This window comes from Anopheles coustani, chromosome 2, assembly GCF_943734705.1.
Source record: "Anopheles coustani chromosome 2, idAnoCousDA_361_x.2, whole genome shotgun sequence".
NCBI lineage: Eukaryota > Metazoa > Arthropoda > Insecta > Diptera > Culicidae > Anopheles > Anopheles coustani.
Window position 1 is genome coordinate 32,025,636 of NC_071289.1, and position 27,841 is coordinate 32,053,476.

Genomic DNA, 27,841 nt, shown 5'->3' on the forward strand with positions numbered 1-27,841 from the left:
GTAAACAATATGATGTTTACTTTTCATAAGGGATTTTGATAAGCCGCGTCAAAAAGGCCATCGTTATCTCAGAATGATCTGATACTGATTAATCAGATATAGAATCTTTCAAACTGATTTCACGTCGTTTCTAAAAGGGAGCTGTTTTCTTAAAATGTGATCAATTTTAGCTTAAGAAGCAAGCTTGGAGTTCTTGGTTTAATTTAATTGCTAGCAAAAACATGTTTTAAGTAAACACTCTTGAAATCAGTTTTTTAAGTAAACACTGCTTCTTAAAAACTATTTGAATTTTAAATGGAGCACGGTTTTTTTTTTTTTTTTGAGTGTATATCCTATCCTTTCACAAATTTGGTCCAAAAGTTCCTTGGCAGACGCATTCATCACTCTAATTATTCAAAATAAGAGTCGTCTAATAAGATTACACAACGCCACCCCGCCTCACTATAATTTCGTGGGCACGGCTTTATTCTGCCTCCAATCGGTGCTCGGAGGTTGGGCTCAACACAAGCCTCCGGTTTCCGGAAACAAAATATTTTATGCTAAACCCAGCCACTTATTCTGCAGAGGGACGGAATCGAGGGACGTGGTTGTAACAACAACACTTAAGCTGCGATATACTCATTAACGAAGCGATGGGACAAACGGTCGAGTGCGGTAGCCTAGGGCGTGGTCTCCGCGCACACATTCCGTACCAATCACCGATCACCCCCGTAACCTCCATCGCGGCTTGTCATGCCAGATTTGGCATGCGCCAACGTACAAGGCGCTGCGTGTGCCTACGAGAAGACGAAGACTCGTTTCTGGCCGGGCCGACGGTTTGTGAGTGATCGCATAAAGAGAGTGAATAAAGTCACGCTTAAATAAATCGATCACACAATGGTGATCTCAAGGTCAGGCCCAGCGAACCGCGCGATCCGGTTGTGGTCACGCGGTTCGCGCCGATTCCTCTTTCAGTCCCTTTTATTCCGTGTCTTTACGATACCTTTTCTGCAGATACGATGAAGTTCCTTCGCTTTCAAACCAGGCTTGGTGAGCGACGGCGATTTATCTCGAACTAGCAAATTATAATCGTCTTGAAGATGAGGAAGAACAAACTGTCAGTATATAAAAAAACATGGCAATAAATAAATAGTTCCATCGGGTAATTATTGACACGAAATATTATAGACAAACGCTTGGTAGCAAATGTTGATGGATTTCGATTTCGTTACCATAACTCTACGCCCAACATGATACGACCCGAAACAAAGTTCCCTTTCCTGCCGAGTTCGCAACCAGACCAGATCGGGATATTTGTCTCTCGATGGAGTCCTACAACACCCAACGTTCAATACGTTCGGCATAAATCGGGCCCACTGCCTTACACGCGTGTTGGTAAGATTAAAAACAATCTACACGTCGGGCCCGGGGCGTACGATTTTCCGCATTTCAATTCTCAAATTCCGACGGCGAAGGCGTAAACTGGTTCCAATTCGGGAGACTGGTTCTAACTGGAACGTAACTCTAGATTACTTAACAAGCCGATGGACACAAGCGCGACGAGGACGTGGAAGGAAACGCAAACAGGAGGCACGCGTTTAAGGTGTGTACAAGTTTGTGAGATTTTTATTCACGCTTAGGCAACGATAGATTTTTGATTAACTGCATGACCTGGCAGTGGCGCCACATGAACGGCTCCCGGATTCGCGGCAACATACTTCGCAGCATGAGCCTGAACCGGGAGGTAGTTGTTGTATCCGTATCCGTACGCCTGGCCCAAACCGTATCCGTGTCCAAGACCGTATCCGCCATACAGACCCAGCGGGTTGACCGTCTTCAGAGAGCTGGCGACGTTGGCCTGGACGACAGTTTGGGCATGACCGAGTCCATATCCTCCGTACAGACCCAGCGGGTTGACGGTTTTCAGAGTGTTCACATTGGCCTGGACGACGGTGGGAGCGTACTTCGATCCGTAATATCCGAAAAGGCCGTTATTGTAGGCAGAGTAAGGAAGGGCGGCCGAGTACGGGTATGACAATCCATGTTCCAGAACGGATGAGTATCCCAATCCATTCAAGGGAGAGTAGTGGCCAAGTCCATCGTAACCGTTCAGGCCATAGAGTCCTGAGTTGTAGGAGTACGGAAGGACCGTTTGAACGGCGGGAAGATACGATCCGTTGGAGACGGCGACCAGAGCTAGGACAGCAATCGCGACAAACGCCTGATAAGATCAATGATAATGATAATAAATAATGATAATAAAATACTGTCAACACAATTTTCTACCTTCATTTTAAGATTCAGTATGCTTTAAGTTTCTGCAGGGGTGTTCTGTATTGTTGTATGGTTTACTGTGAAACTGATGTTGAATGAACATTTTCTGTTCCTTTTATACAAAACCTCCAAAACCAGCAAAGAATCACTTTAAGTTCGTTCGAATGCAAGAAATAGGTACCATAGACCAAATAAAATCCTTTCGTTTTGCTGCATTATTAGCTCTACTAGCAATTAGACAAATCGATCAACCGTGAAACGACTGTTAGTCACGGTTTGTTTGTGTTTCACCGGAAAAATGATCTTGACTGGAGAATTTTATTGCATCAACCAGCGAGTCGAATTCACATCGATACAAGGCCGGCTCATTTATTTGGTTGAAATGGGAATCATCCTCTTCCGTTGCAGAAGAACAGATCGTTGAATAGGACTCAGTATAAATATGTTTTCCAACTCAGGAAAAATTACAGTCGAAGTCTGCCTGCTGATACGTACCGAACCAGCTACACTTTCCACAAAGAATCATGAAGGTAAAATAGACACCCAACACCGTTATTACGTTATATTCGAAATTGTTGTTTCTACAGGGTTTCATCACGATTGCTGTCTTGGCTCTGGCCGCCGTCTGCAATGGATCGTATCTTCCCGCCGTCCAGACAGTCCTTCCGTACCCTTACAACTCGGGACTCTATGGCCTGAACGGTTACGATGGACTTGGCCACTACTCTCCCTTGAATGGATTGGGATACTCATCCGTTCTGGATCATGGATTGTCATACCCACACTCGGCCGCCCTTCCTTACTCTGCTTACAATAACGGCCTTCTCGGATATTACGGATCGAAGTACGCTCCCACCGTCGTCCAGGCCAATGTGAACACTCTGAAAACCGTCAACCCGCTGGGTCTGTACGGAGGATATGGACTCGGTCATGCCCCAACTGTCGTCCAGGCCAACGTCGCCAGCTCTCTGAAGACGGTCAACCCTCTGGGTCTGTATGGCGGATACGGTCTTGGACACGGATACGGATTGGGCCAGGCATACGGATACGGATACAACAACTACCTCCCGGTTCAGGCTCATGCTGCGAAGTATGTTGCCGCGAACCCGGGAGCCGTCCATGTGGCGCCATTGCCAGGCCATCTTGTTAACCAGAAATCGATTGTGGCTTAACCAATTGTGACTTGAAAAATGTAATATTGTGTAAATAAAATCGTACCCAAAACTTCAAACAAATCAATGTAAATGGAATCTGAAAAATGTTATATCAACATCTGCCTTTACTTCGAAAAACAGGTTATGACAAAATTAAAACATCATTCAAACTCTATCGAGCATCAGAAGCATCAACACAATCAAGTTAAACAAAAAAAACACATACATTGGGATTTTTATATACCCTTTTAAATATCTCTTTCATTCTTATTTTGTTTTATTTATGTTTCAAAAACATACAGAAACAATTTGTATGAATTCGTTCTAACATGCGTAAAAAGTATGTATTAAAAAGAAATTTTGTTCGACTACTATTTGCAGCAAAACTCAAGAATAAGACTTTTACTACGACTTGTTTTCACTTTATCAGCTTATTGTACCCAAACACGCCCTATTTTCTATCAACCTCCAAAGGCCGACCTCTAGGGTCATCGATCTTTTCGATCAGCCGACTCGACAGCGTATCCCTGTTTTTGCCTTTCCGTTTATTGCTATCATAGGGCTATCTTTTCTAAGCTGGATAAGGAACAAATAGTGTTTCTAGTAAAATTATCTGACACAAAAACAATAATCATTCTTCTAAAACCATGACAAACCTATTACCCGACGCTCAAAGAAGTTCAAAAGCACTTCGATCGCACAAAATTATGAAAAAGTTAATTTAAATAACTTGTACATATTAATTTCAGATTGATTCTCTAATCAACAAAGCTAACGTGAAGAAATGTTTAACTTTGAATTAAATCATGGTTGTTTTCATTTTTTCCAAAACCTGTATATTTTCCTTCGACTATCCATCTCGATCAGTTCTATTGAGAAAGTATGTACATCAGTAGGAAAGCTACATGAAGATCACAATTTACAGCGTTCCGGGAGCAGCCTCAACGTTCAGGGACTTCTGGTTGACGGCGTGTCCTGCCAGAGGAGCAACATGGACGGCTCCACGGGTGGCAGCGACGTACGAGGCCTCCTTCTGGACCGGGGCGTACACCTGTGGCACGTACTGGGCCTGCTCATAGGCATAGGCGGTCGGAGCGGCGTAAGCGACCGGTGCGGCATAAGCGACCGGGGCAGCATAGGAGGCTGGGGCAACATAGGACACCGGAGCAGAGACATGGCTGGCGTACGAGACGGCCGGGGCGACGGCGTGGCTGGCGTAGGTGACGGCCGGGGCAGAGTAGGCAGTGACGTACTTCGGCACGACGTTCTGCTGGACCACGGTAGTCTGCGGCACGGTGTAGACCGAGGGGTAGACAGCGCCAGCCTGCACCGAGGCGACCAGAGCAACAATGACTACAGCTGCGATGCACTGTTCGGGAATAGAGAGTCCAATTGAATAACCTATTCTGGAAAATGTTCCTCTGGATAAACAGGAATAATCTTTCTCACCTTCATGATTGCGGTTTGGGATTCGTTTTGGGGGTTGATGGTGTGTGATCGAGTGGAGGATCGTTCTTATTCTGATTGATTCACGTACCTGACAGCCTTTTTATATCAATCCAAACGAAGCAAACGATTTTTGAATGTGGAAACACCATCGTTTGAATGAGACACACAATACAACGGAAGAAGAAACCGCAAGCGAACGTATTCACTTCGGACGCCTTTCCAAAAACCTCGCGACGAATGAACGGACAAAGAAAATAAGAGAGCTAAAAGTGATTCGAAACGATTACGTATTTGGTTAGAAGCAATACATCATAATTCGGGCCAGTTTATTAGAAGAAAATAATTTTACAACACGTATTTGGCAACTGGAGCAGACGACAGGTACTTGTTGTATCCCAGTCCGTAGCCTCCGTAGTTCAACAGTCCATCATCGACGACTTTGGTGGCGACAACCGGAGCCACCAGCTTGTTGTATCCCAAACCGTACTGGTTGGCGACGACTGGGGCCACCAGCTTGTTATATCCCAGAGCGTAGTTGTTGTATCCCAGGTCGTAGCTGTTATCAACAACCTTCGTGGCCACTACTGGAGCAACCAGCTTGTTGTATCCCAGGGCATAGCTGTTGTCAACGACCTGGGTGGTAAGGACTGGGGCGACTGATGGGTACACCGATGGATAGGAGTACTTGTCCACTACTGCTGGAAGACCATACGATTGATCGACGACGACCTTGGAAAGAGGCAGTCCAGAACCGTATCCCTGGTAGGAAAGCACATCGTTGTAAGGAAGGTAGGACGCCTGGGAAACAGCAACGAAAGCCAGGGCAATTATGGCGACGAGGAAATGTATTGATTCTAGCCAAATATGCAATCGTTTCGAATCTCCTTCAGTTCTCTTATTTTCTTTGTCCGTTCATTCGTCGCGAGGTTTTTGGAAAGGCGTCCGAAGTGAATACGTTCGCTTGCGGTTTCTTCTTTCGTTGTCTTGTGTTTCTCATTCAAACGATGGTGTTTCTACATTTAAAAACCGTTCGCTTCATTTGGGTTGATATAAAAAGGCTGCAAGGCTCGTGAATCAATCAGAATAGGAACGATCCTCCACTCGATCACACAACCATCAACCCCCAAAACGAATCCCAAACCGTAATCATGAAGGTGAGAAAGATTATTCCTGTTTCTCACGACAAACGTTTTCCAGGACAGGTTATTCAATTGGACTCTCTATTCCCGAACAGTGCATCGCAGCTGTAGTCATTGTTGCTCTGGTCGCCTCGGTGCAGGCTGGCGCTGTCTACCCCTCGGTCTACACCGTGCCGCAGACTACCGTGGTCCAGCAGAACGTCGTGCCGAAGTACGTCACTGCCTACTCTGCCCCGGCCGTCACCTACGCCAGCCACGCCGTCGCCCCGGCCGTCTCGTACGCCAGCCATGTCTCTGCTCCGGTGTCCTATGTTGCCCCAGCCTCCTATGCTGCCCCGGTCGCTTATGCCGCCCCGGTCGCTTACGCCGCTCCGACCGCCTATGCCTATGAGCAGGCCCAGTACGTGCCGCAGGTGTACGCCCCGGTCCAGAAGGAGGCCTCGTACGTCGCTGCCACCCGTGGAGCCGTCCATGTTGCTCCTCTGGCTGGACACGCCGTCAACCAGAAGTCCCTGAACGTTGAGGCTGCTCCCGGAACGCTGTAAATTGTGATCTTCATGTAGCTTTCCTCCTGATGTACATACTTTCTCAATAGAACTGATCGAGATGGATAGTCGAAGGAAAATATACAGGTTTTGGAAAAAATGAAAACAACCATGATTTAATTCAAAGTTTAACATTTCTTCACGTTAGCTTTGTTGATTAGAGAATCAATCTGAAATTAATATGTACAAGTTATTTAAATTAACTTTTTCATAATTTTGTGCGATCGAAGTGCTTTTGAACTTCTTTGAGCGTCGGGTAATAGGTTTGTCATGGTTTTAGAAGAATAATTATTGTTTTTGTGTCAGATAATTTTACTAGAAACACTATTTGTTCCTTATCCAGCTTAGAAAAGATAGCCCTATGATAGCAATAAACGGAAAGGCAAAAACAGGGATACGCTGTCGAGTCGGCTGATCGAAAAGATCGATGACCCTAGAGGTCGGCCTTTGGAGGTTGATAGAAAATAGGGCGTGTTTGGGTACAATAAGCTGATAAAGTGAAAACAAGTCGTAGTAAAAGTCTTATTCTTGAGTTTTGCTGCAAATAGTAGTCGAACAAAATTTCTTTTTAATACATACTTTTTACGCATGTTAGAACGAATTCATACAAATTGTTTCTCTATGTTTTTGAAACATAAATAAAACAAAATAAGTATGAAAGAGATATTTAAAAGGGTATATAAAAATCCCAATATATGTGTTTTTTTTGTTTAACTTGATTGTGTTGATGCTTCTGATGCTCGATAGAGTTTGAATGATGTTTTAATTTTGTCATAACCTGTTTTTCGAAGTAAAGGCAGATGTTGATAAAACATTTCTCAGATTCCATTTACATTGATTTGTTTGAAGTTGTGAGTACGATTTTATTTACACAATGTCACATTTTTCAAGTCATAATTGGTTAAGCTACAACCGATTTCTGGTTAACAAGATGGCCTGGGAGAGGCGCCACATGGACGGCTCCCGGGTTCGCGGCAACATACTTCGCAGCATGAGCCTGAACCGGGAGGTAGTTGTTGTATCCGTATCCGTACGCCTGGCCCAAACCGTATCCGTGTCCAAGACCGTATCCGCCATATAGACCCAGAGGGTTGACCGTCTTCAGAGAGCTGGCAACGTTGGCCTGGACGACAGTTGGGGCATGACCGAGTCCATATCCTCCGTACAGACCCAGCGGGTTGACGGTCTTCAGAGTGTTCACATTGGCCTGGACGACAGTGGGAGCGTACTTCGATCCGTAATATCCGAGAAGGCCGTTATTGTAGGCAGAGTAAGGAAGGGCGGCCGAGTACGGGTACGATAATCCATGATCCAGTTCCGAGGAGTATCCCAATCCACTCAAGGGAGAGTAGTGGCCAAGTCCATCGTAACCGTTCAGGCCATAGAGTCCCGAGTTGTAGGAGTATGGAAGGACTGTCTGGACGGCGGGAAGATACGATCCATTGGAGAGGGCGGCCAGAGCCAGGACAGCAATCGCGACAAATGCCTATACAGTAGTTTTAAAACGTGAGTCATTTAATCCAACCACTATATTTCTTTTTCGAACCTTACCTTCATGTTTCGAGTAGAGTGAACCGATTGATTGCTGTTGATCGCGGAAAGCTGCTAGTGAACTGTGATCGTTTGACCCGCGGATCGTCTGCTTTTATAACGGACCGTATGTGACACGTTTTGAGAGACCTTGGCGATAGAGTCTTCCTTTCGCTTCACACTTCCGTTAGCAGGTACTATAAAAGATGCGTTCATCAATCCGATCATCATCAGTTTGTATTCGTAGCTTCCATCGTCAAAGCATTGTTTTACATCTAGTTCAAAAATGAAGGTAAATATTTTTAAAAAGAAGTGATCGCTCAGTTTCTAATGATCCAATAATGATGTGTTTCAGCTCTTCGTCGCAATCATTGCCCTGGCTTTCGTCGCTGTCTCTCAGGCGTCCTACCTTCCATACAACGATGTCCTTTCCTACCAGGGATACAGTTCTGGACTGCCTCTTTCCAAGGTCGTCGCTGGTTGCTCCAGTAGTGGCCACGAAGGTCGTTGACAACAGCTACGCTCTGGGATATAACAACTATGGCCTGGGATACAACAAGCTGGTATCCCCAGTCGTCGCCAACCAGTACGGTTTGGGATACAACAAGCTGGTGGCTCCGGTGGTCGCCACCAAAGTCGTCGATGATGGACTGTTGAACTACGGAGGCTACGGACTGGGATACAACAAGTACCTGTCGTCTGCTCCAGTTGCCAAATACGTGTTGTAAAAATATTTTGTTCTAATAAACTGGCCCGAATTATGATGTATTGCTTCTAACCAAATACGTAATCGTTTCGAATCTCCTTTAGCTCTCTTATTTTCTTTGTCCGTTCATTCGTCGCGAGGTTTTTGGAAAGGCGTCCGAAGTGAATACGTTCGCTTGCGGTTTCTTCTTCCGTTGTCTTTTGTGTCTCATTCAAACGATGGTGTTTCCTCATTTAAAAATCGTTCGCTTCATTTGGGTTGATATAAAAAGGCTGCAAGGCTCGTGAATCAATCAGAATAAGAACGATCCTCCACTCGATCACACAACCATCAACCCCCAAAACGAATCCCAAACCGCAATCATGAAGGTAAGAAAGATTATTCCTGTTTAACAAGAGGAACATGTTCCAGGATAGGTTATTCAATTGAACTCTCTATTCCTGAACAGTGCATCGCAGCTGTAGTCATTGTTGCTCTGGTCGCCTCGGTGCAGGGTGGCGCTGTCTACCCCTCGGTCTACACCGTGCCGCAGGCTACTGTGGTCCAGCAGAACGTGGTGCCGAAGTACGTCACTGCCTACTCTGCCCCGGCCGTCACCTACGCCAGCCACGCCGTCGCCCCGGCCGTCTCGTACGCCAGCCATGTCTCTGCTCCGGTGTCCTATGTTGCCCCAGCCTCCTATGCTGCCCCGGTCGCTTATGCCGCCCCGGTCGCTTACGCCGCTCCGACCGCCTATGCCTATGAGCAGGCCCAGTACGTGCCACAGGTGTACGCCCCGGTCCAGAAGGAGGCCTCGTACGTCGCTGCCACCCGTGGAGCCGTCCATGTTGCTCCTCTGGCAGGACACGCCGTCAACCAGAAGTCCCTGAACGTTGAGGCTGATCCCGGAACGCTGTAAATTGTGATCTTCATGTAGCTTTCCTACTGATGTACATACTTTCTCAATAGAACTGATCGAGATGGATAGTCGAAGGAAAATATACAGGTTTTGGAAAAAATGAAAACAACCATGATTTAATTCAAAGTTAAACATTTCTTCACGTTAGCTTTGTTGATTAGAGAATCAATCTGAAATTAATATGTACAAGTTATTTAAATTAACTTTTTCATAATTTTGTGCGATCGAAGTGCTTTTGAACTTCTTTGAGCGTCGGGTAATAGGTTTGTCATGGTTTTAGAAGAATGATTATTGTTTTTGTGTCAGATAATTTTACTAGAAACACTATTTGTTCCTTATCCAGCTTAGAAAAGATAGCCCTATGATAGCAATAAACGGAAAGGCAAAAACAGGGATACGCTGTCGAGTCGGCTGATCGAAAAGATCGATGACCCTAGAGGTCGGCCTTTGGAGGTTGATAGAAAATAGGGCGTGTTTGGGTACAATAAGCTGATAAAGTGAAAACAAGTCGTAGTAAAAGTCTTATTCTTGAGTTTTGCTGCAAATAGTAGTCGAACAAAATTTCTTTTTAATACATACTTTTTACGCATGTTAGAACGAATTCATACAAATTGTTTCTGTATGTTTTTGAAACATACATAAAACAAAATAAGTATGAAAGAGATATTTAAAAGGGTACATAAAAATCCCAATATATGTGTTTTTTTTGTTTAATTTGATTGTGCTGATGCTTCTGATGCTCGATAGAGTTTGAATGATGTTTTAATTTTGTCATAACCATTTCGAAGTAAAGGCAGATGTTGATATAACATTTTTCAGATTCCATTTACATTGATTTGTTTGAAGTTGTGAGTACGATTTTATTTACACAATGTCACATTTTTCAAGACACAATGGATTAAGCCACAATCGATTTCTGGTTGACAAGATGGCCTGGCAGTGGCGCCACATGGACGGCTCCCGGGTTCGCGGCAACATACTTCGCAGCATGAGCCTGAACCGGGAGGTAGTTGTTGTATCCGTATCCGTATGCCTGGCCCAATCCGTATCCGTGTCCAAGACCGTATCCGCCATACAGACCCAGAGGGTTGACCGTCTTCAGGGAGCTGGCGACGTTGGCCTGGACGACAGTTGGGGCATGACCGAGTCCATATCCTCCGTACAGACCCAGCGGGTTGACGGTTTTCAGAGTGTTCACATTGGCCTGGACGACGGTGGGAGCGTACTTCGATCCGTAATATCCTAGAAGTCCGTTATTGTAGGCAGAGTAAGGAAGGGCGGCCGAGTACGGGTACGATAATCCATGATCCAGTTCCGAGGAGTATCCCAATCCACTCAAGGGAGAGTAGTGGCCAAGTCCATCGTAACCGTTCAAGCCATAGAGTCCCGTGTTGTAGGAGTACGGAAGGACTGTCTGGACGGCGGGAAGATACGATCCATTGGAGAGGGCGGCCAGAGCCAGAACAGCAATCGCGACAAATGCCTAAACAGTATTTTATAACATGACTATCATTTAACTCAAACACACATTTTCTTTTTCGAACCTTACCTTCATGTTTCGAGTAGAGTGAACCGATTGATTGCTGTTGATCGCGGAAAGCTGCTAGTGAACTGTGATCGTTTGACCCGCGGATCGTCTGCTTTTATACCGGACCGTATGTGACACGTTTTGAGAGTCCTTGGCGATAGAGTCTTCCTTTCGCTTCACACTTCCGTTAGCAGGTACTATAAAAGATGCGTTCATCAATCCGATCATCATCAGTTTGTATTCGTAGGTTCCATCGTCAAAGCATTGTTTTACATCTAGTTCAAAAATGAAGGTAAATATTTTTAAAAAGAAGTGATCGCTCAGTTTCTAATGATCCAATAATGATGTGTTTCAGCTCTTCGTCGCAATCATTGCCCTGGCTTTCGTCGCTGTCTCTCAGGCGTCCTACCTTCCATACAACGATGTCCTTTCCTACCAAGGATACGGTACTGGACTGCCTCTTTCCAAGGTCGTCGTCGATCAATCGTACGGTCTTCCAGCAGTAGTGGACAAGTACTCCTATCCATCGGTGTACGGATCTTACCCGGCAGTGAAGCAGGTCGTCAGATACCCATCAGTCGCCCCAGTCCTTACCACCAAGGTCGTTGACAACAGCTATGCCCTGGGATACAACAAGCTGGTTGCTCCAGTAGTGGCCACGAAGGTTGTTGATAACAGCTACGCCCTGGGATACAACAACTACGCTCTGGGACATAACAACTATGGCCTGGGATACAACAAGCTGGTGGCCACAGTCGTAGCCAACCAGTACGGTTTGGGATACAACAAGCTGGTGGCTCCGGTTGTCGCCACCAAAGTTGTCGATGATGGACTGTTGAACTACGGAGGCTACGGACTGGGATACAACAAATATCTTCCATCTACTCCCTTTGCCAAATACGTTCTTTAAATGTCAGCCGATCTAAAATTCCTACCACCACGCTTGTTTCATTTTCGTTATTCTCTACATGCTCCAAATGGATTGTCACAGCTTACTCATGTACGATTGTTAGGTTTGCTTTGTTCCTCTGTCCGTATATTCTTCATGTTTCTGCTGCTCAAGATTCGTTGTTGTACAAGTTTAGCCCGCCCGAATATTTCAAGCCGAATAAAAAAAGGTCTTTTAAGACACAATTAACCTTTGTGTTTATGGAATAATCCTGTTTTGGTAAGGGAGAGCGAGAATTTTCGGCGAAAGGAAGAATAGCTCGCCTGACACGTATAAAAGCTGTTCGGCACTAGCCGAACGATCAGAATCCGATCGATCTTTCACCAGGTTAGACGCCCTCGTTCAACGTAACCCAAAACCAGCAATCATGAAGGTAAGACGGCAGCCAGTTTTCTTCCGCGTGATACATGTGTTTCAAGCCGACGGATTGTGTTCTTGGTATCGGTTGTTTCTAACAGTGCATCGCAGCTGTAGTCATGGTCGCCCTGGCCGCCGTCGCCGAGTGTGCCGTTGTGCCGGTGGTTTACTCCGCTCCCGTCGAGAAGACCGTCGTCCAGCAGAACGTGGCCCCGAAGTACGTCTACACGGCCCCGACCGTCACCGCCTACGCCGTGCCTGAGACGACCTACGTGCAGCAGAAGTACGTTTCGGCCCCGGCCGCCGTCACATACGCCGCTCAGGCCACCGTTCCCGTCTACTCGGTGCCGGAAACGACCGTCGTGCAGCAGAACGTCGCCCCCAAATATGTCGCCGCCCCGGCCGCTGTCACCTACACGGCTCCCGTCGTGACGGCCTACTCCGTCCCGCAGAAGACGGTCGTCCAGCAGAACGTTGCCCCGACGAAGTACGTTGCCCAGGCCGTCAGCTACTCTGCCCCATCGGCTACAGTGACCACCTATGCCGCACCGGCCGTCTCCTATGCTGCCCCGGCCGTTTCCTATTCCGCTCCGGCTGTTTCCTACTCCGCCCCGGCCGTCTCTTACTCCGCTCCGGTGACCCGGTACGCCTCGGTTGCCCCCGTTGCCTACGCCGCCCCGACGGTGTACGCTTCCGACTCGGAAGTTGTTGAGACCGCCGCGTTCGCTGAGGACACCGTTGTTGCGGAACCAGTCGCCACGGCCGTCGTGGCCCAGAAGGAAGCTCGCTACGTGGCGGCCACCCCGGGTGCCGTCCATGAGGCCCCGCTGGCGGGACACAGCGTCAACCAGCAGTCGTTCAACGTTGAACCGGCGCCGGGAACTCAGTAAACGCCTGATTTCTGTTAGGCTCACATGGCCGTATTTTCTACTGACCAATACGTTACCCATGAAACGAAACGAGACACCTTCGATAGCTCTGGATTTTCGGAAAACAAATGACAAAACGAAACGTAAGAAAGCTGCCTTGCAATCGGTCCCTAACAACTTGAACATGTTATAAATGTGAATAAAATTTGCAATCATCCTAAACTTTGTGGATTTTTTCGTACCCAACCTTGAAGTGTGCAGAAAATCTTAGTCGGCCAAAAAATTAACGTCTTCAGAACGAGGGGTAATACAAACACTTGACTCCTTGTTTTAACATCTCTTTTTCTCGTACAATTTTAAAAGTTCTCGTATTCCACTTCACTTAGAGTATTCTGTAATCCCAAGAAAATTGGTTTCATCGCGTTCGAACAGTGACGCAAGCAAAGGTTAAATCAATAATAATTAATTTAGTCAGGTAGTTCAAAACAAGCCAATGTGGGAAGATCATGGCGTCGAACCCATTAACGGCTAAATTAATATCCGCAAATGTAAGAAAATAAATTGATTCAGAAATAAAACATATCGCTACAACTGCTACTACCATTGCATTACACAATGAAAAACCTGAGATGGTCAAATCGAGATCAGCTATAAATCAAGCTTACAAGAATGAAAAGAAAGTGCCAAATCTTTTTTTTTACATTTTAGTCCTTCAAAGGTGAAATAGACGTACCATGTAACACTAGCAATTCTTATAAATTCTGCCGTATAATACAGGCTTTGGGAGTCGAGAGCTAATAACAGCACTGATAATTAAATAACAATTTTTAAATTAAACTTGTCAGGCCTATATGGCGGGCTAGGGAAATTTAAAAATTAATAATAAACAAAGAAATATAAATATTCAAGTTGCTTCTTCAAGTTGCTTCTGTTATGGCCACAAGAGTTTTATTATATGTCTTTATCGCTTTCGAAACCAACACTTAATCCGATCCTGGTGCAGCATCCAGGTTCAGCTGCTGCTGGGAGAAGGCATGTCCGGGCAGAGGCGCCTCATGAATGGCACCCCGGTTGGCGGCCAGATAGCGAGCCTCCTTCTGGTACAGCAGGGCCGGTGCACTGTACGCCAGCGGGGCGGTATAGAGGAATGGACCAGCGCCATACGCCCAAGGAGCCGAGGCATAGGCTAACGGAGCAGGAGCACTGGCCAGCAACTTCGCAGACGGATTGCTCTGAATAAATGTCGTATGAGACGTTTGGAGGGCCAGTGGGGCCGAGTAGAGCAGCGGTGCAAGCCCTGCGTCAGCTCCGAACACGGCCAGCACCATCATGACTACAGCTGCGATGCACTGGTGGTAAAAGAAAATTAAACAAACAATTAAAGTGATCCTACGAAATACTACCGTTGTGATTTTGCTCAAACTTACCTTCATGATTGCGAACGAAGTTCAGTATTTCTCACAATGTGTTCGGAAGGATTGCCACTTGAGTTCTACCTTCGACAATCCCCGGTATAACCGTATTTATACCCTTCGGTCATACTATTAAAACTTTACTCCACATTTTCCTGGTGGGAAAAAAGAGGAACTGTTCCGTTTAATCCAGTTCACAATTTTATTACAAATAGCACAAGTAACTTATAGTTTTACAAAAGGTGGCTCAAAACAGCTCGTTGTAAACCAGTTCTTGACGCGATCGCGATTGCCGGGCACTGACCCGCGCAAATTGTGCATTGTTGTTCTGGTTCTGCGCGTAACTGCCGTGCGTTCGCGTACGCAACGAGAAAATGTATCGCTTACCGATCGGGCCACTTGATCTACTTGTTTTGCAGCGTCGCCTGTTGTCTTTTTATGTCTCCCTTACCCATTTTTATATGCTGTCCAACTCGTCCGGGCGCTTTTCATTTTTTATGCTGTCGCTTTTATCTGATTCCCAAGGAGAAGGTTCCTTAAGAAGAGTCTTTTTTACGCTTTTGTTTATTTATAATGCAGTCACACCGGCTTGCGGGCACGGGTTGATGAGTATAAAAGGCATCCCGTTGCAATGCAGAAACAACAGATCTTGTCTGAGTGTTCAATCGAACGTTTCTTTTCCAACCATCTTAGCAAAACCTCAATAAGCAATCATGAAGGTTAGTATTAAAGAACTTTCTTCACACAAAGTATAAGTATATATATATATATATATATATGGCGTTTGCTTTAATTACATCAATTCTTTGTCTTTTCTAGTGCATCGCAGCTGTAGTCATGATGGCGCTGGCCGTTTTCGGAGCTGAAGCCGGGCTTGCACCGCTGCTGTACACCGCCCCACTAGCCCTGCAGGCACCGCACACGACGGTGGTGCAGAGTAATTCGGAGGCCAAATTCATCGCCCCAGCAGCCCCAGCCCTAACCTACGCCCCGGCTCCTTTGACGTATGCGGCCGCCCCGTTTTACTATACTGCCCCGCTGGCGTACAGCGCACCGGCCTTGGTCTACCAGAAGGAGGCTCGCTACCTGGCCGCCAACCGGGGAGTGATCCATGAGGCACCTCTGCCCGGACATGCCTTCTCCCAACAGCAGCTGAACCTGGATGCTGCACCAGGTTCGGAGTAAAGGTCGGCATTGTAAGGCCTGGACACAAATAAACATTTCCAAATTTTTGGCATCAACTACGTTGTTGCTTATGACCCTGTTTTTAAGTGAAAGAAATTCACGACGTTACAAGAACAAGTTTAAAATTATGAATTATCATGTATATTGATAATTGAAGAGCAGAATTGTTCAAGATTGACAATCAAAGAGAAACGATTCCCCGAAAAAATAGAGACACTTCTCAAATTGGTAATTGGTCATTTTATTGGTTGAATGATTTTTTGTTTTGTGAATAATAACTATGAAACTTATATAATGATCAGTTTAAAATTTAAAGCTTTAGAACATGTATTTTTGAATAGGCCGTTCTTGTACGATGAAAGTATCAGCAATAAGCTCATCACTAAAAGTAGAAAATATAGAAAAACTGGAGAAAACAAGACCAGAAGTATTGCTTTTAGTGACCGTAGGTGATGTCCCCAACGGAACAAGATCTTATCGAAACGGAAAACCATGTCTAACATGTTTACCACCAAACGATTCTTGTTACGAAACGATGGACGATGAACTCGGTACAAACTGCACAGTTCATGGACATTTAGAAGAACATGCTGGACATAATGGGCTCCTTTCCGGAAATTGAAATATGCTTCCCCAAACTTAATGAAGCGTCGTATCGTATAAATACTCCCAGCGCACAATTGACGGGGCATCAGTTTGTGTTTGACTTTCCGTCTAGCAAAAAGCATAAGCCAAGAAACAAGATCGTCTCAACAATGAAGGTAACGCACTATCTACTTAGGTTATCAACTTTTTAAGTGAAATTTTACTACTTCTGTCACCAGGTTCTATCAGCACTTGTTGCGTTCGCATTGCTTGCTACCGCCTATGCCAGCCCGAGCCCCTTCTTCCACAAACACTCTCATGGACAGCGATACGTTTACTACCCGGTCACGGTCCAGAGGTACGTGCACGTGCCGGAAGTGCACGTCCAGAAGGTGGTCTACCCTGCACCGGTGTACGTCGCTCCCGTTGAGCACGTTGTGACCCGTTCCGATGCCGTGCGCACCGTCGTCGGTGGATCGGTTAATGTCGCCGCCAACCCAGGAGCCGTTCACGTCACAAAGACTAACCCAACAGTCGTAACGGTGGCTTAGATTTTATTCAACATATGGCACGGAAAATCTTCACAAAACTTACAATAAAATAACTAGGCTTTCTGCATGCACTGAACGTGATCGATCCACAACGCCCGCTGATCGGCATCAGCCGGACCCCAGTCTTGAGGTTTCAGCTGCTCCCTTACGCGCTTTAGAAGGGAGGAGAAAAAGATAGACAAATTAATTCAAAATCAGACCTTTTTGTCATCCCAATTGCCCAACATACCCTTAGTAACGATCCCTCTGCAAATGCCAGCTTGAAAACGATATATGCAGGAATACAAAACATTGACAGAAAGCTGCTAGCCCATCCGAGTTTTATAGCCCAGCGGGGATAGATTCCACCAGTCCCATAAGATACCTCTGTATTGTAAGCGATCGTGGTGAAGAAAATAAACTGAAAACAAAAAGCAACAAAACATATTGGCTCTTTTCAATAAAAGAATGTAAAGTTCAAAGTCAAATGAATTGGACTTACAGTCAACACGACCGGTGTGACAAACTTCCACGCAACGATCCAGTACTGCTCGACCTTCCGGTCGATCATAAATTGCACGTCACGGACAAAGTTGCCACAGCCGTAGATCCACGCCACAGCGATGACCTCCACGATGCAAACCAGTATCACCGAAATCGAGGCCGAGTACCAGTCCAGCAGCTGTATCAGATACATTCCACCCTGGCCACCGGAAAGAAAAGAAGGGATGGTTTAGTTTCGGAGGGTTCTCGTCGCCCACTCTTCGGCACGTCCTCGTTACCCTTGTGACGCAAGATATCGAGAGCAGAAAGAGCAGCCCACAAGTGCTGGCGGTGATGAGCAATTTCTTGGCACGCAGCGACGGAAATACATCCAGAACCGAGGATATAATGGCCTCGATTTGCACGAACTGGAACGTGAGAACGCTTTTAGTTTCACTGTAGGGCATTAAGTGGTAGATCCGTCTCGCTACTCACCATACTATCTATTCCCAGCAGAAACAGCATGCTAAAGAATAGGCAAGCCCACAAGGGAGCCAGGGGAAGCATACTGATCGCCTCCGGGTAGGTGATGAAAGCTAACCCAGGTCCACCGGTTGCAGCTCTAGCCACCGGAAGACCAGTTTGATCTTTGCAAAGAAGGAAGGAATGAAGAAGAACGAAACTGAACACAAAGCCGACCCATCACAAACGATCGTTTGGTGAATTCGGTGAGTTTAGTGATTTATACTTACGCGAGAAAAAGCCCAGTACGGAAAACACGACGAACCCGGCCAAAATGCTCGTCCCGCAGTTGACGATCGGGATGAAGATCGAATCGAGTTTGCCGTTGTTCTTGAACTGGTTGTAGCTGGCCATGTTTACGATCCCGCCCCAACCGGGTCCGAGTGAGAAGAAAATTTGTACGGCCGCGTCCGCCCACACCTTCAGATTGAGCAGTTGATCCCACTGCGGTACGATGTAGAACCGAATGCCCTCGAGCGCGCCGGGCAGCGTCACGCCCCGTACGAGCAGTACCGCGAGGATGACAAACGGAAAGGTGGCCGTAAAGTAGACCACCTTGCCGACCGACTCGACACCCTTAGCGATGCAGCAGAAGATGACGAGCCATGCGAGCACATTGCATACGAACAGGGGCCACACGATACCTCCCGGGTGCTCGATACCGTCCGAAATCTGGAGGATTTCATTGCTGAAAGCATAAATCATCGGTCACAAAATCACCTAGAAACTAGTGAGATGTGGATTAGCATACTGGAAGAACTCATCAGCCGGTGTACGGAAGTGACCCATTGTGCTGTTGTTGAGAAACATGTCCCTGTGCTGACCGTCGCGCAACTCCAAGCACCGATCGGTGTTCCACGCGTTCCGGCAGTTCTCCCACGGCAGGTGCGTCTGTAGCGATCGCCACAGAAACAGGATCGGGTACGATATGATGACATTGTAGTACGCCGTGCAGATGAAGTTGATCACGATGATCGCGACACCGGCACCCTTGAACAATGGTGCGATCTTGAACACCGTCACACACCCGGTTCCACTGAACTGACCGAGGCACACCTCAAGGAAGAACAGCGGTATCCCGCACAGCACCAACATCAGCAGGTAGGGCACCAGGAAGGCACCACCACCGTTGCGATAGCAGAGATACGGGAAGCGCCACACGTTACCCAACCCGATCGCGTATCCCATGCACGACAGGATGAATTCGGTTTTCGAAGCCCAATGGCCACGGGCTTCCTTCGCCGGTGTCGACATGGCGATAATCTAGGTGTAGAACTTTATCGGCCTGGGTCCGCTTAATAACTAACGAACGCGCCCGAGGTGTTCTCGGCAGCATCGTTTGTTTCTATTCTCATCATACCGGGCGCATCTCAATCAACGCTGATCATCTTCAATTGACTAATAGCCACAAACACTCAACATATTCGCCGTGACTCGCCGAAGATCATCACTAGCTTTGGCGCTGGGAAGTGGGTGATTTTGCGAGGATTATGCCATCTCGAACTAGAGAAACCGTTTTTGCTGGCTACAATGCAACCTGAATCTATTTTCACTCGATGCTGTAACGCCGGTAGTCCTAACGCATTGCGCCACATACATTGTCACTCTTCCTTCAGACATTTTCGCACTGAAAATAGTCAACACCCTCGGTCTGAATCGAACACCGTAACCGGAAAAGATCAATCAATAATTTGGTGCAGCAAATTGCACCAGTTTCGGTTGACCAAACGATAGCAGCCATAGCACCGGCGCGAATGCGCGTGACTTCTGCACTGATTATTTATACTCGTCCGATTCGAAACGGGTGAACCCCAGCCGGTAGCGTTACGAAGCGGCGTATTAACCCCGTGGGGCCAACACAGACCCATTACCATTCACACTCATTAATACTTTCAAGGTTAGGAACATCGTGCGATCAATGTCGTGCTAACTCAAAGCACAAGCTTTTACAAATCGAAACCCCTGCAAGAAATCATAGATAAGGATGTTCCAGATAATAAAACCGACGAGAATAGTTGGAAAGCTCTAGATGAGTGTACTTCTTGATCCTATCACTCTTTCCGGGGGTTTTGTGAAAAGTAATTAGAAAAGGGAAAATCATCTCCCTGTGTGTTTGTTCGCTAAACAGCTGCAGCCCTATAGCTTTAACCATAGTTTGGTATTTGACCTGTTTCTATCCATTGGCCTATTTCTTGTCAATGCTATTTATTGCATATTAATTAATGCGGACTGGGGGAAAATTTGCACAATTACCCACGGCTCGTCGTTCGTTATGTGAGCGAGTGTGACCCCAATAGGACAGAATATAAAACCTAGCTTACGCCCTGCAGAGTGCATCAGTGCATTGGAAAGAAGCAACAAGTTCGCAACCAACTGCATACAGACGAAAGTAGCCATGCATCCAAGCAAGCCTTCTCCAGCTGTGAACACTCCGATCACCTCGGAGGAGTCGATCGTAATCAGTGGTATCGCGGGAAAGTATCCTCGCTCGGACAGTGTGGCCCATTTCGCGGATAATTTGTATAACAAGGTAGGAAAATGTGTTACATCGGGTGCAGGATCCTGATTATTTCGCCGGTGTTTATATGGATACAACAGGTGGATTTGGTCGACGACAAGGAGGATCGCTGGAGACATCTGTACGCCGGAATCCCGAAGCGGCTTGGGAAGATCAACAACTTGGGCAAGTTCGATGCGGAGTTCTTCAGCAGTGGCTTCCAGGAAACGCATACCATGGATCCGCAGCAGCGCCTACTGTTGGAAAACTGTTACGAGGCTGTGCTGGATGCTGGGCTGCATCCAGACGACATCCGTGGGTCCCGCACGGGTGTATTCGTCGGTGTGTCTATCGCTGAGACGGAAATCTACTGGACGTACAAGAAAACGAAATCTCCGTATAACAAGTCGATTTTGGGGTAAGCAATTGCTTGAATTTGTGCACTCAGCTACTACAGCGTTCTCATCTTCATCTCATCAAGGTCTGCGAGAAGCATGTTGGCATCGAAGATAGCCTACGCTCTTGATCTTAAAGGACCGAACATGGCGGTGGATACCGCATGCAGCAGCTCGATGTACGCCCTCGATTGGGCCTGTAAGTCGATTCGGCAGGGTCAATGTGATGCTGCCCTCGTGGCCGGAACCAATCTGACACTCCATCCGTACATCACGCTGCAGTTTGCGCTGCTGGGAGTGTTGGCCGCTGATGGATTCTGTAGGCCGTTCGATAAGAATGCCTCGGGGTACTCGCGCTCTGAGGCGAATGCGGTTATTCTGCTCCAGAAGGCCAAGGACTCGAAGCGTATCTATGCGCACGTTGTCAACACGAAAACCAACTGCGACGGATACAAGCTCGAGGGCATTACGTTCCCTTCAAATAAGATCCAGAAGCAACTACTGGATGAGCTGTATTCGGAGGTGCCTTATGACCCTAAGGACGTCAGCTACGTGGAGGCTCACAGCACTGGAACGGTCGTGGGTGATCCGGAGGAATGCGACGCAATCGACAAGGTGTTCTGCCCTGGGAGGACGGAACCGCTTCTCGTTGGGTCGGTGAAATCGAACATTGGCCACTCGGAAGCAGCCGCTGGCATTTGCTCCGTAACGAAGTGCATCATTGCGATGCACAACAGGCTGATTCCGCCGAACATTAACTACACCGAACCCCGCACGGATGTGCCATCGTTGCTGAACGGAAATCTAAAGGTGGTAGATAATGTCATCCCTCTCGGAGGGCCTCTGGTAGCGGTCAATTCGTTTGGATTCGGTGGCGCGAACGCGCACGCCCTTCTGCACAACTGCACCAAGGAAAAAGTTAACGGTGGCTACCCGATCGATGGTCTCCCCCGGTTGGTCGTCTGGAGTGGTCGAACACCGGAAGCTGTCGACCATTTCCTGAAAAGCTTCATCGGCCAACGCTACGATGCTGAATTCTGCGCCTTAGCGCACAACATCCAACGAAAGGGAATTCCACGGATGAACACCAAAAGTTACGCCATTTTCGGTGGTCGTGATGATGGTACGGCCGAACTTCTTCGTAAGGCAGTACCGTTTAGCATCCCGAAAAAGTACACCGTTCCTACGTTGACCCTCATTTTTGGACACATCGATAGGAACTGGGAGTGTACGGCGAGTGCGTTTGAAAAATTTCCCACATTTTCCAGCTGCGTCACTGAGTGTCTGAAGGCAATTCGGGAGTGTGGTTTCGATGCATTCGATCAAAGCAAACAGACGAATGATCCGATTCAGCAAATCCTGTGGACGTTCATTACCCAGATAGGTGTGTACCGGATGCTGAAGGAGATGGGCATACCTATCGCCCAGTATGGAGGATACTCGGTGGGACAAATAACTTGCGCTTACATCGACAACGCACTCTCGCTGCACGATGCCATGCGAGTCGCCTATGCCCAGGGATATATCATGCGCGCGCATCAGGTAGAGCACAACGTCGACTATGGTAACGTTTCGAGCAACACACTGCTCAACTCCAAGCTAGCTAAGGTACTGAAACCGCTGCGGGTGCGTGAACCAACATCCAGATGGATTAATGCAAGCCAACTTCAATCATTCGGGATTTACGATCGTACGATGGAGACGAAGCTGTACGAAACAATAACCGCTAGTGAGTTTACCATACTTGAGCCCCTGAAGGGAAGCTTCACCAAACCAATCGAAGCGATCAACAGTTTCCTTGCATCACTTGGCGAGTAAGTAAATGATTCTTTTTTTTTGTGTTCGTATGAACTCGGTCCGCTAACACCATCACTTTTTTACTATTCAGAGCCTTTATTCAGGGTCATCACTTCAATCTGCTTAAGCTCTACCCATCGATTCAGTTCCCTGTATCGCAAGGCACCTCGATGATATCACCAAACCTTCGATGGGATCATAATGCTGATTGGCACGTAACCAACTTCAGAACAACACGCATGGTTGACCAGAGCACGACCGAGTACACCATAACGCTCTCCGAGCAGGACTACATGGCCGGTCATTGTATCGACGGAAGGATCCTCATACCAGCGACGGGATACCTGTTTTACGTGTGGGACTCTTTCTCCGGGAAAATGGGCATCATTCCAGAGGAGATGCCGGTCGAGTTTAGTGACATCGAATTTCTACGAGCGACGACACTCACCGCAGACCAGGCAGTAACCCTGACAATCGATTTGAACGATGTCACGGGTTTCTTTGAGGTCCGGGAAGGTACCGCCCTGGTGGTAACGGGACGCATCCAGGTCCTTAGGGATTATACCCCGCAGGTGATCGAACGACGCATAACGGACGCAACAATTTTACCGTCGAAAGATTTCTACAAGGAGCTTCGTCTGCGAGGATACCACTACGGAGGCTTCTTCCGTTCGGTTGTTGAGGCGGCTTGCGATGGTTCCTATGCTAAGATCGAATGGAAGTACAACTGGACTGCACTACTGGACTGCATGTTGCAAGTAGCGATCATCGCGATGGATTCTCGCTCATTAGCCATTCCGACCCGTATCGATTCGTTGAAAATCGATCCTATTCAGCACAAGGCCGCAGATCAGAGCAATGAAAACGAGGTGCCAAAATACGTTACTTCGTTTGATCGCGAGCTGAACTTACTCCAATGTGGAGCTATCGAGATTCGAGGACTCAACGCAAGTACCATCGCTCGTCGTCTTCCGCCCGGTGTGCCTGTCCTGGAAAGCTACCGTTTCCTGCCGTACTATCCTCAACAAGTACTACAACCGGCGGATGTGGCATCGATCATCGTACAAACGATTCTCGAGAATCAAGCTACGATCTTTTTCAATGTCACCGAAATTCATTCCCCAACAAGAGCTCCCATCATTTCGCTCTTTGGTGATGCAATCGGCGATCTTCCGCTTGTGAAAGCACATCTTACACTGATCTCCAATGATAAGCCTGAGCCCATACCAAACGTGATTGTCTCCGAGGACAAACTCATGAAACAACGTAACGTGTTGTTGCTCATTTGTGAGAACCTATTCACCGACGATGAGTTTATCTCCGATGCCATCAACTGTCTGTCTGATCAAGGATTTATTCTCCTGCGGGAGTCACAAGGCTATACCCTCACAGAAGGCCATCGTCGGCTCCAACTGGTAAGCACGTTCTCCGTTGAGAATGAAAAGTTCCTTCTCTACCAGCAGAAGAAGTCTTCCTTGAGTTCAACTGTAGATGCTCACGTCATCAAGATATCCAGTAACGATTCTACCCTTTCTTGGTTATTGGAACTTAAAAATGAAGTCAAAACAAAGCCAGTCATTCTGTATGCACAAAACGATCCAACCTCAGGCATTATTGGATTGGTCAACTGCATCCGGAAGGAGCCCAACATTCAAAACGTCACCTGTTTCTTCATCGATGATTCGTCTGCACCACCTTTCGATCCCACGCATCCATTCTACAAGGACCAAGTGGAGTTGGGACTTGCTATTAATGTGTATCGTAATGGCCAATGGGGTCTCTATCGCCACTTCAAGTTGCACGAACAACGGTATAACGAATCTGTGACGAAACATTGCTACGCGAATTGTATCAAACCAGGAGATCTTTCCTCTTTCACCTGGATGGAAGGGCCACTAACCGAGCGGCCACCAACAAATCCTATCATCAAAGTAGTGTACAGCTCCTTGAACTTTAAGGATGTTATGCTCGCTACCGGTCGTTTGACGGTGGAAACATTCTGTACCGATCGGTTGGCTCTAGAATGTGTGCTTGGGTTGGAATTCTCCGGTGTTACAGCCACCGGGAAACGAGTCATGGGCATTGTGCCTGCCGGTTCGATGGCTACAGTCATTGAAGCCGATCCGCTCTTTCTTCTTGATGTACCGGATGAGTACACCTTGGAGCAAGCGGCCTCCATACCCACCGTATACGCCACCGTCTACGGTGCATTTTTTGTCTGTGCAGACATTCGAAAAGGCAAATCCATTCTCATCCATGCCGGAACAGGGGGTATCGGTCTCGCGGCCATTCGAGTGGCCCTAGCTTACGGTCTAGAAGTATTTACAACCGTAAGCACTAAAGAGAAACGAGAGTTCCTGTTGAGCTATTTCCCCGACCTGAATTCGAACAACATTGGAAACTCCAGAGATACCACCTTCGAGAGACTCGTCAAAGAACGTACAAACGGCCGAGGTGTTGACTTCGTACTCAACTCACTGTCCGAGGAGAAACTCCAGTCATCCATACGCTGCCTTGCCAAGGGTGGACACTTTCTGGAGATAGGAAAATACGACATGATGAAGGATTCCAAGCTTGCAATGTCTCTGTTCCAGAAAGGCCTTTCATTCACGGCCGTCCTCTTGGATCTTATGTTCGTAGACCGTCGGGATCTCATGAAGGAAGTATACAAAACGCTTACCGTCGATATGGCGAAAGGCATCATTAAACCGCTTCCTACGACCGTCTTCCAAGCGCATGAGATCGAGCAAGCTTTCCGTTACTTAGCAACCGCTAAGCACATTGGTAAAGTAGTGCTCAAGATCCGAGACAACGAAGATGATGTCGCCTCGGTTCCTATCTCGTACCTTCCACGAGTCTACTGCAGTCCCGAGCAAAGCATGGTCATAGCTGGAGGTTTGGGTGGATTCGGCCTCGAGCTAGCCGATTGGCTGATTATTCGTGGTTGCCGGAAGGTGCTCCTCAGCTCTAGCAGAGGTATCACAAAGCCTTATCAACAATACCGTATCAAGTAAGTTCTAGTGAAGTAACCCACTAATACATAACACATTATTACAAGCCATTCATTTTTCACAGCATGTGGAAGAGTTACGGAGTCCAGGTGCGCATTTCTACGGAGGATATTTCCACCGAAAACGGTTGCCGTCGACTGTTGCTACAAGCCAATGAGATGGGACCCGTGGCCGGAATCTTCAATCTGGCCGTCCAACTCAGAGACGCCATCATGGAAAACCAATCAATGGATAAGTTCGCCGAATGTCTTGCTCCAAAAGCCACCGCTACCCAACATTTCGATGTAATAAGCCAGGAGCTTTGTCCCATGCTGAAATATTTTGTCGTTTTCTCCAGCGTATCATGTGGCAGAGGCAATGCCGGCCAATCCAACTATGGTATGGCTAACTCCGTTATGGAGCGTATCATAGAACGTCGAACTTCCGAAGGATTACCGGGCAAGGCCATTCAATGGGGAGCCATCGGAGAGGTTGGTATCGTTGCGGACATGCAGGAGGATAAACTCGACATGGAGATCGGAGGTACGCTGCAACAAAGACTTACCTCCTGTATCCAGGTGCTTGATCAGTTGCTTACGACGGACGATCCTATCGTGTCCAGCATGGTCGTGGCTGAAAAGCGCAGCTCCAGTGGTGGTGCTAAGAACATTGTCGAAGCCGTCATGAACATCATGAACATTCGCGACATGAAATCCGTGTCCATTGAGAGTACTCTCGCCGACATCGGCATGGATTCACTTATGGCCGTCGAGATTAGACAAGTGCTGGAGCGTGATTTTGACATTCTTTTAACCCCCCAAGATCTTCGCACTCTCACTTTCTCCAAGCTGCAAAAGCTGGCCGACGCCAAGGCAGAAAACGAGGCGGCCGAAGTTGTCAACAACCAGCTCCAGCTGGAAGACTTGTTGGCCAGCTTCGGTGACGAAGCCGATAGCCACCATACCGTGCTGCGACTGCCTTCAAAGTCAGACGATCTCCAGTATGAGCGGGCCGTTCTTATCATCCCTGGCATTGAGAGTGTTTGCAGCCCACCGTGGCTGAAGATTGCTTCCGATATCAATGCCCCAACTTTCATGTTACAATCCTTTGCCAACTCTGCCGATGAACAAACGGTTCCTGGCATCGTAGACTCCGTGTTTGATGAAATGTTCCAAACTGTCTTTGCGAAATGCGAACAGTTTCTGGTCATCGGATACTCGTTCGGATCCCTACTGGCCCTGGATATCGTAAAGCGCCTGGAAGCTCGGTCCCTGCGAGGGAAGCTAATGCTTATCGATGGCTCTCCACTGTACCTGCAGCGTTTGGCCAGTAATCACCTTTCGGGCATTGACGATGAACATTTGCAAACGACCGTTCTGACATTGGTGCTCTCGTTTGCTCTCCCCACCGTTACCACTGACGTTATCAAAATAATCATGGATGGAGCCACGTACGAAGATCGCGTTAATAAAATGCTGGAGATGGGTCGCGACGCAAATCCGTTCTCGGAAGACTATATCCGCAAGATGATGCGCGTGCTGTTCTACCGGATGAAGGCCGCCATGAACATGAGTACCGAAGTGAAGGAAAAACTATCGTCCCCACTGGTACTGGTGCGCTCAGGGATGATAACCGACATTGAAGAAGATTATGGGCTGAGCGAGTTCACTAAATCCTCGTTTATTCTAAAAGTGATCGATGGTACTCATCAAACCATGCTGGCCAACTCGGAGCTGATTGAAATCATCAATAAGGATACACTTTAACTGAAGCGATCTGGGTTATTGTTATCTATTGGCTATTGGCTAATTTCTTTAATGATATTTAACTGTTTATGAGAACTTTTTTTTCTATGATATAACAAATAAATTAATCGATCAACCTAAGGTCTACAACTCTAGCTTTGCATAGAAAGAAACAATGAAGGGGGCAATTGATAAGAAAGTGTACGAATCAGCTTCACCTCGTTGACATCAACATTTAAATTGTTTGGGTAGTAATTGATTCACTACCGAATTCAATAAATTGATTCATTAGCATCCTACAAAGTTCAATGGCACACAGTGTA

At 47.1% G+C, this 27,841-nt stretch overlaps 5 protein-coding genes and 1 pseudogene across 5 annotated transcripts; 4 read left to right on the forward strand and 2 right to left on the reverse strand.

The window, feature by feature from the left end:
• Window positions 1–11,365: 11,365 nt before the first annotated feature.
• LOC131265636 (uncharacterized) lies at window positions 11,366–12,112 on the forward strand (annotated as a pseudogene).
• A 406-nt stretch (window positions 12,113–12,518) lies between these two features.
• Window positions 12,519–13,398, forward strand: LOC131264244 (cuticle protein 16.5-like). The gene is made up of 2 exons (XM_058266529.1): window positions 12,519–12,524; window positions 12,610–13,398. Exons 1-2 carry the CDS (start codon window positions 12,519–12,521, stop codon window positions 13,396–13,398), a joined length of 795 nt encoding a protein of 264 aa, XP_058122512.1.
• A 962-nt stretch (window positions 13,399–14,360) lies between these two features.
• LOC131264245 (adult cuticle protein 1-like) lies at window positions 14,361–14,810 on the reverse strand. The gene is made up of 2 exons (XM_058266530.1): window positions 14,805–14,810; window positions 14,361–14,726 (listed from the first exon to the last, which is right to left on the reverse strand). Exons 1-2 carry the CDS (start codon window positions 14,808–14,810, stop codon window positions 14,361–14,363), a joined length of 372 nt encoding a protein of 123 aa, XP_058122513.1.
• A 692-nt stretch (window positions 14,811–15,502) lies between these two features.
• On the forward strand, window positions 15,503–15,974 carry LOC131264246 (adult cuticle protein 1-like). The gene is made up of 2 exons (XM_058266531.1): window positions 15,503–15,508; window positions 15,609–15,974. The coding sequence occupies exons 1-2, from the start codon at window positions 15,503–15,505 to the stop codon at window positions 15,972–15,974; spliced, it is 372 nt and encodes a 123-aa protein (XP_058122514.1).
• Window positions 15,975–17,108: 1,134 nt separating this feature from the next.
• LOC131264247 (sodium- and chloride-dependent glycine transporter 2) lies at window positions 17,109–20,002 on the reverse strand. The gene is made up of 9 exons (XM_058266532.1): window positions 19,966–20,002; window positions 19,824–19,861; window positions 18,846–19,330; window positions 18,325–18,782; window positions 18,068–18,219; window positions 17,872–18,000; window positions 17,592–17,792; window positions 17,340–17,510; window positions 17,109–17,262 (listed from the first exon to the last, which is right to left on the reverse strand). Exons 1-9 carry the CDS (start codon window positions 20,000–20,002, stop codon window positions 17,164–17,166), a joined length of 1,770 nt encoding a protein of 589 aa, XP_058122515.1. The 3' UTR covers window positions 17,109–17,163.
• A 487-nt stretch (window positions 20,003–20,489) lies between these two features.
• On the forward strand, window positions 20,490–27,542 carry LOC131263066 (fatty acid synthase-like). The gene is made up of 5 exons (XM_058265209.1): window positions 20,490–20,624; window positions 20,693–21,009; window positions 21,073–22,800; window positions 22,875–25,793; window positions 25,859–27,542. Exons 1-5 carry the CDS (start codon window positions 20,490–20,492, stop codon window positions 27,537–27,539), a joined length of 6,780 nt encoding a protein of 2,259 aa, XP_058121192.1. The 3' UTR covers window positions 27,540–27,542.
• Window positions 27,543–27,841: the final 299 nt, after the last annotated feature.

Bases quoted from the DNA above. Each gene is read 5' to 3' on its own strand.
- LOC131263066 (XM_058265209.1), top strand. From the start codon at position 20,490: ATGCATCCAAGCAAGCCTTCTCCAGCTGTGAACACTCCGATCACCTCG. The intron at 20,625-20,692 runs GTAGGAAAATGT...TGGATACAACAG, and splicing joins CGGATAATTTGTATAACAAG to GTGGATTTGGTCGACGACAA. The intron at 22,801-22,874 runs GTAAGTAAATGA...TTTACTATTCAG, and splicing joins TTCCTTGCATCACTTGGCGA to AGCCTTTATTCAGGGTCATC.
- LOC131264247 (XM_058266532.1), bottom strand. From the start codon at position 20,002: ATGTTCCTAACCTTGAAAGTATTAATGAGTGTGAATG. The intron at 18,783-18,845 runs GTATGCTAATCC...TTATGCTTTCAG, and splicing joins CCGGCTGATGAGTTCTTCCA to CAATGAAATCCTCCAGATTT. The intron at 17,511-17,591 runs GTAAGTCCAATT...TTTTGTTTTCAG, and splicing joins TCACACCGGTCGTGTTGACT to TTTATTTTCTTCACCACGAT.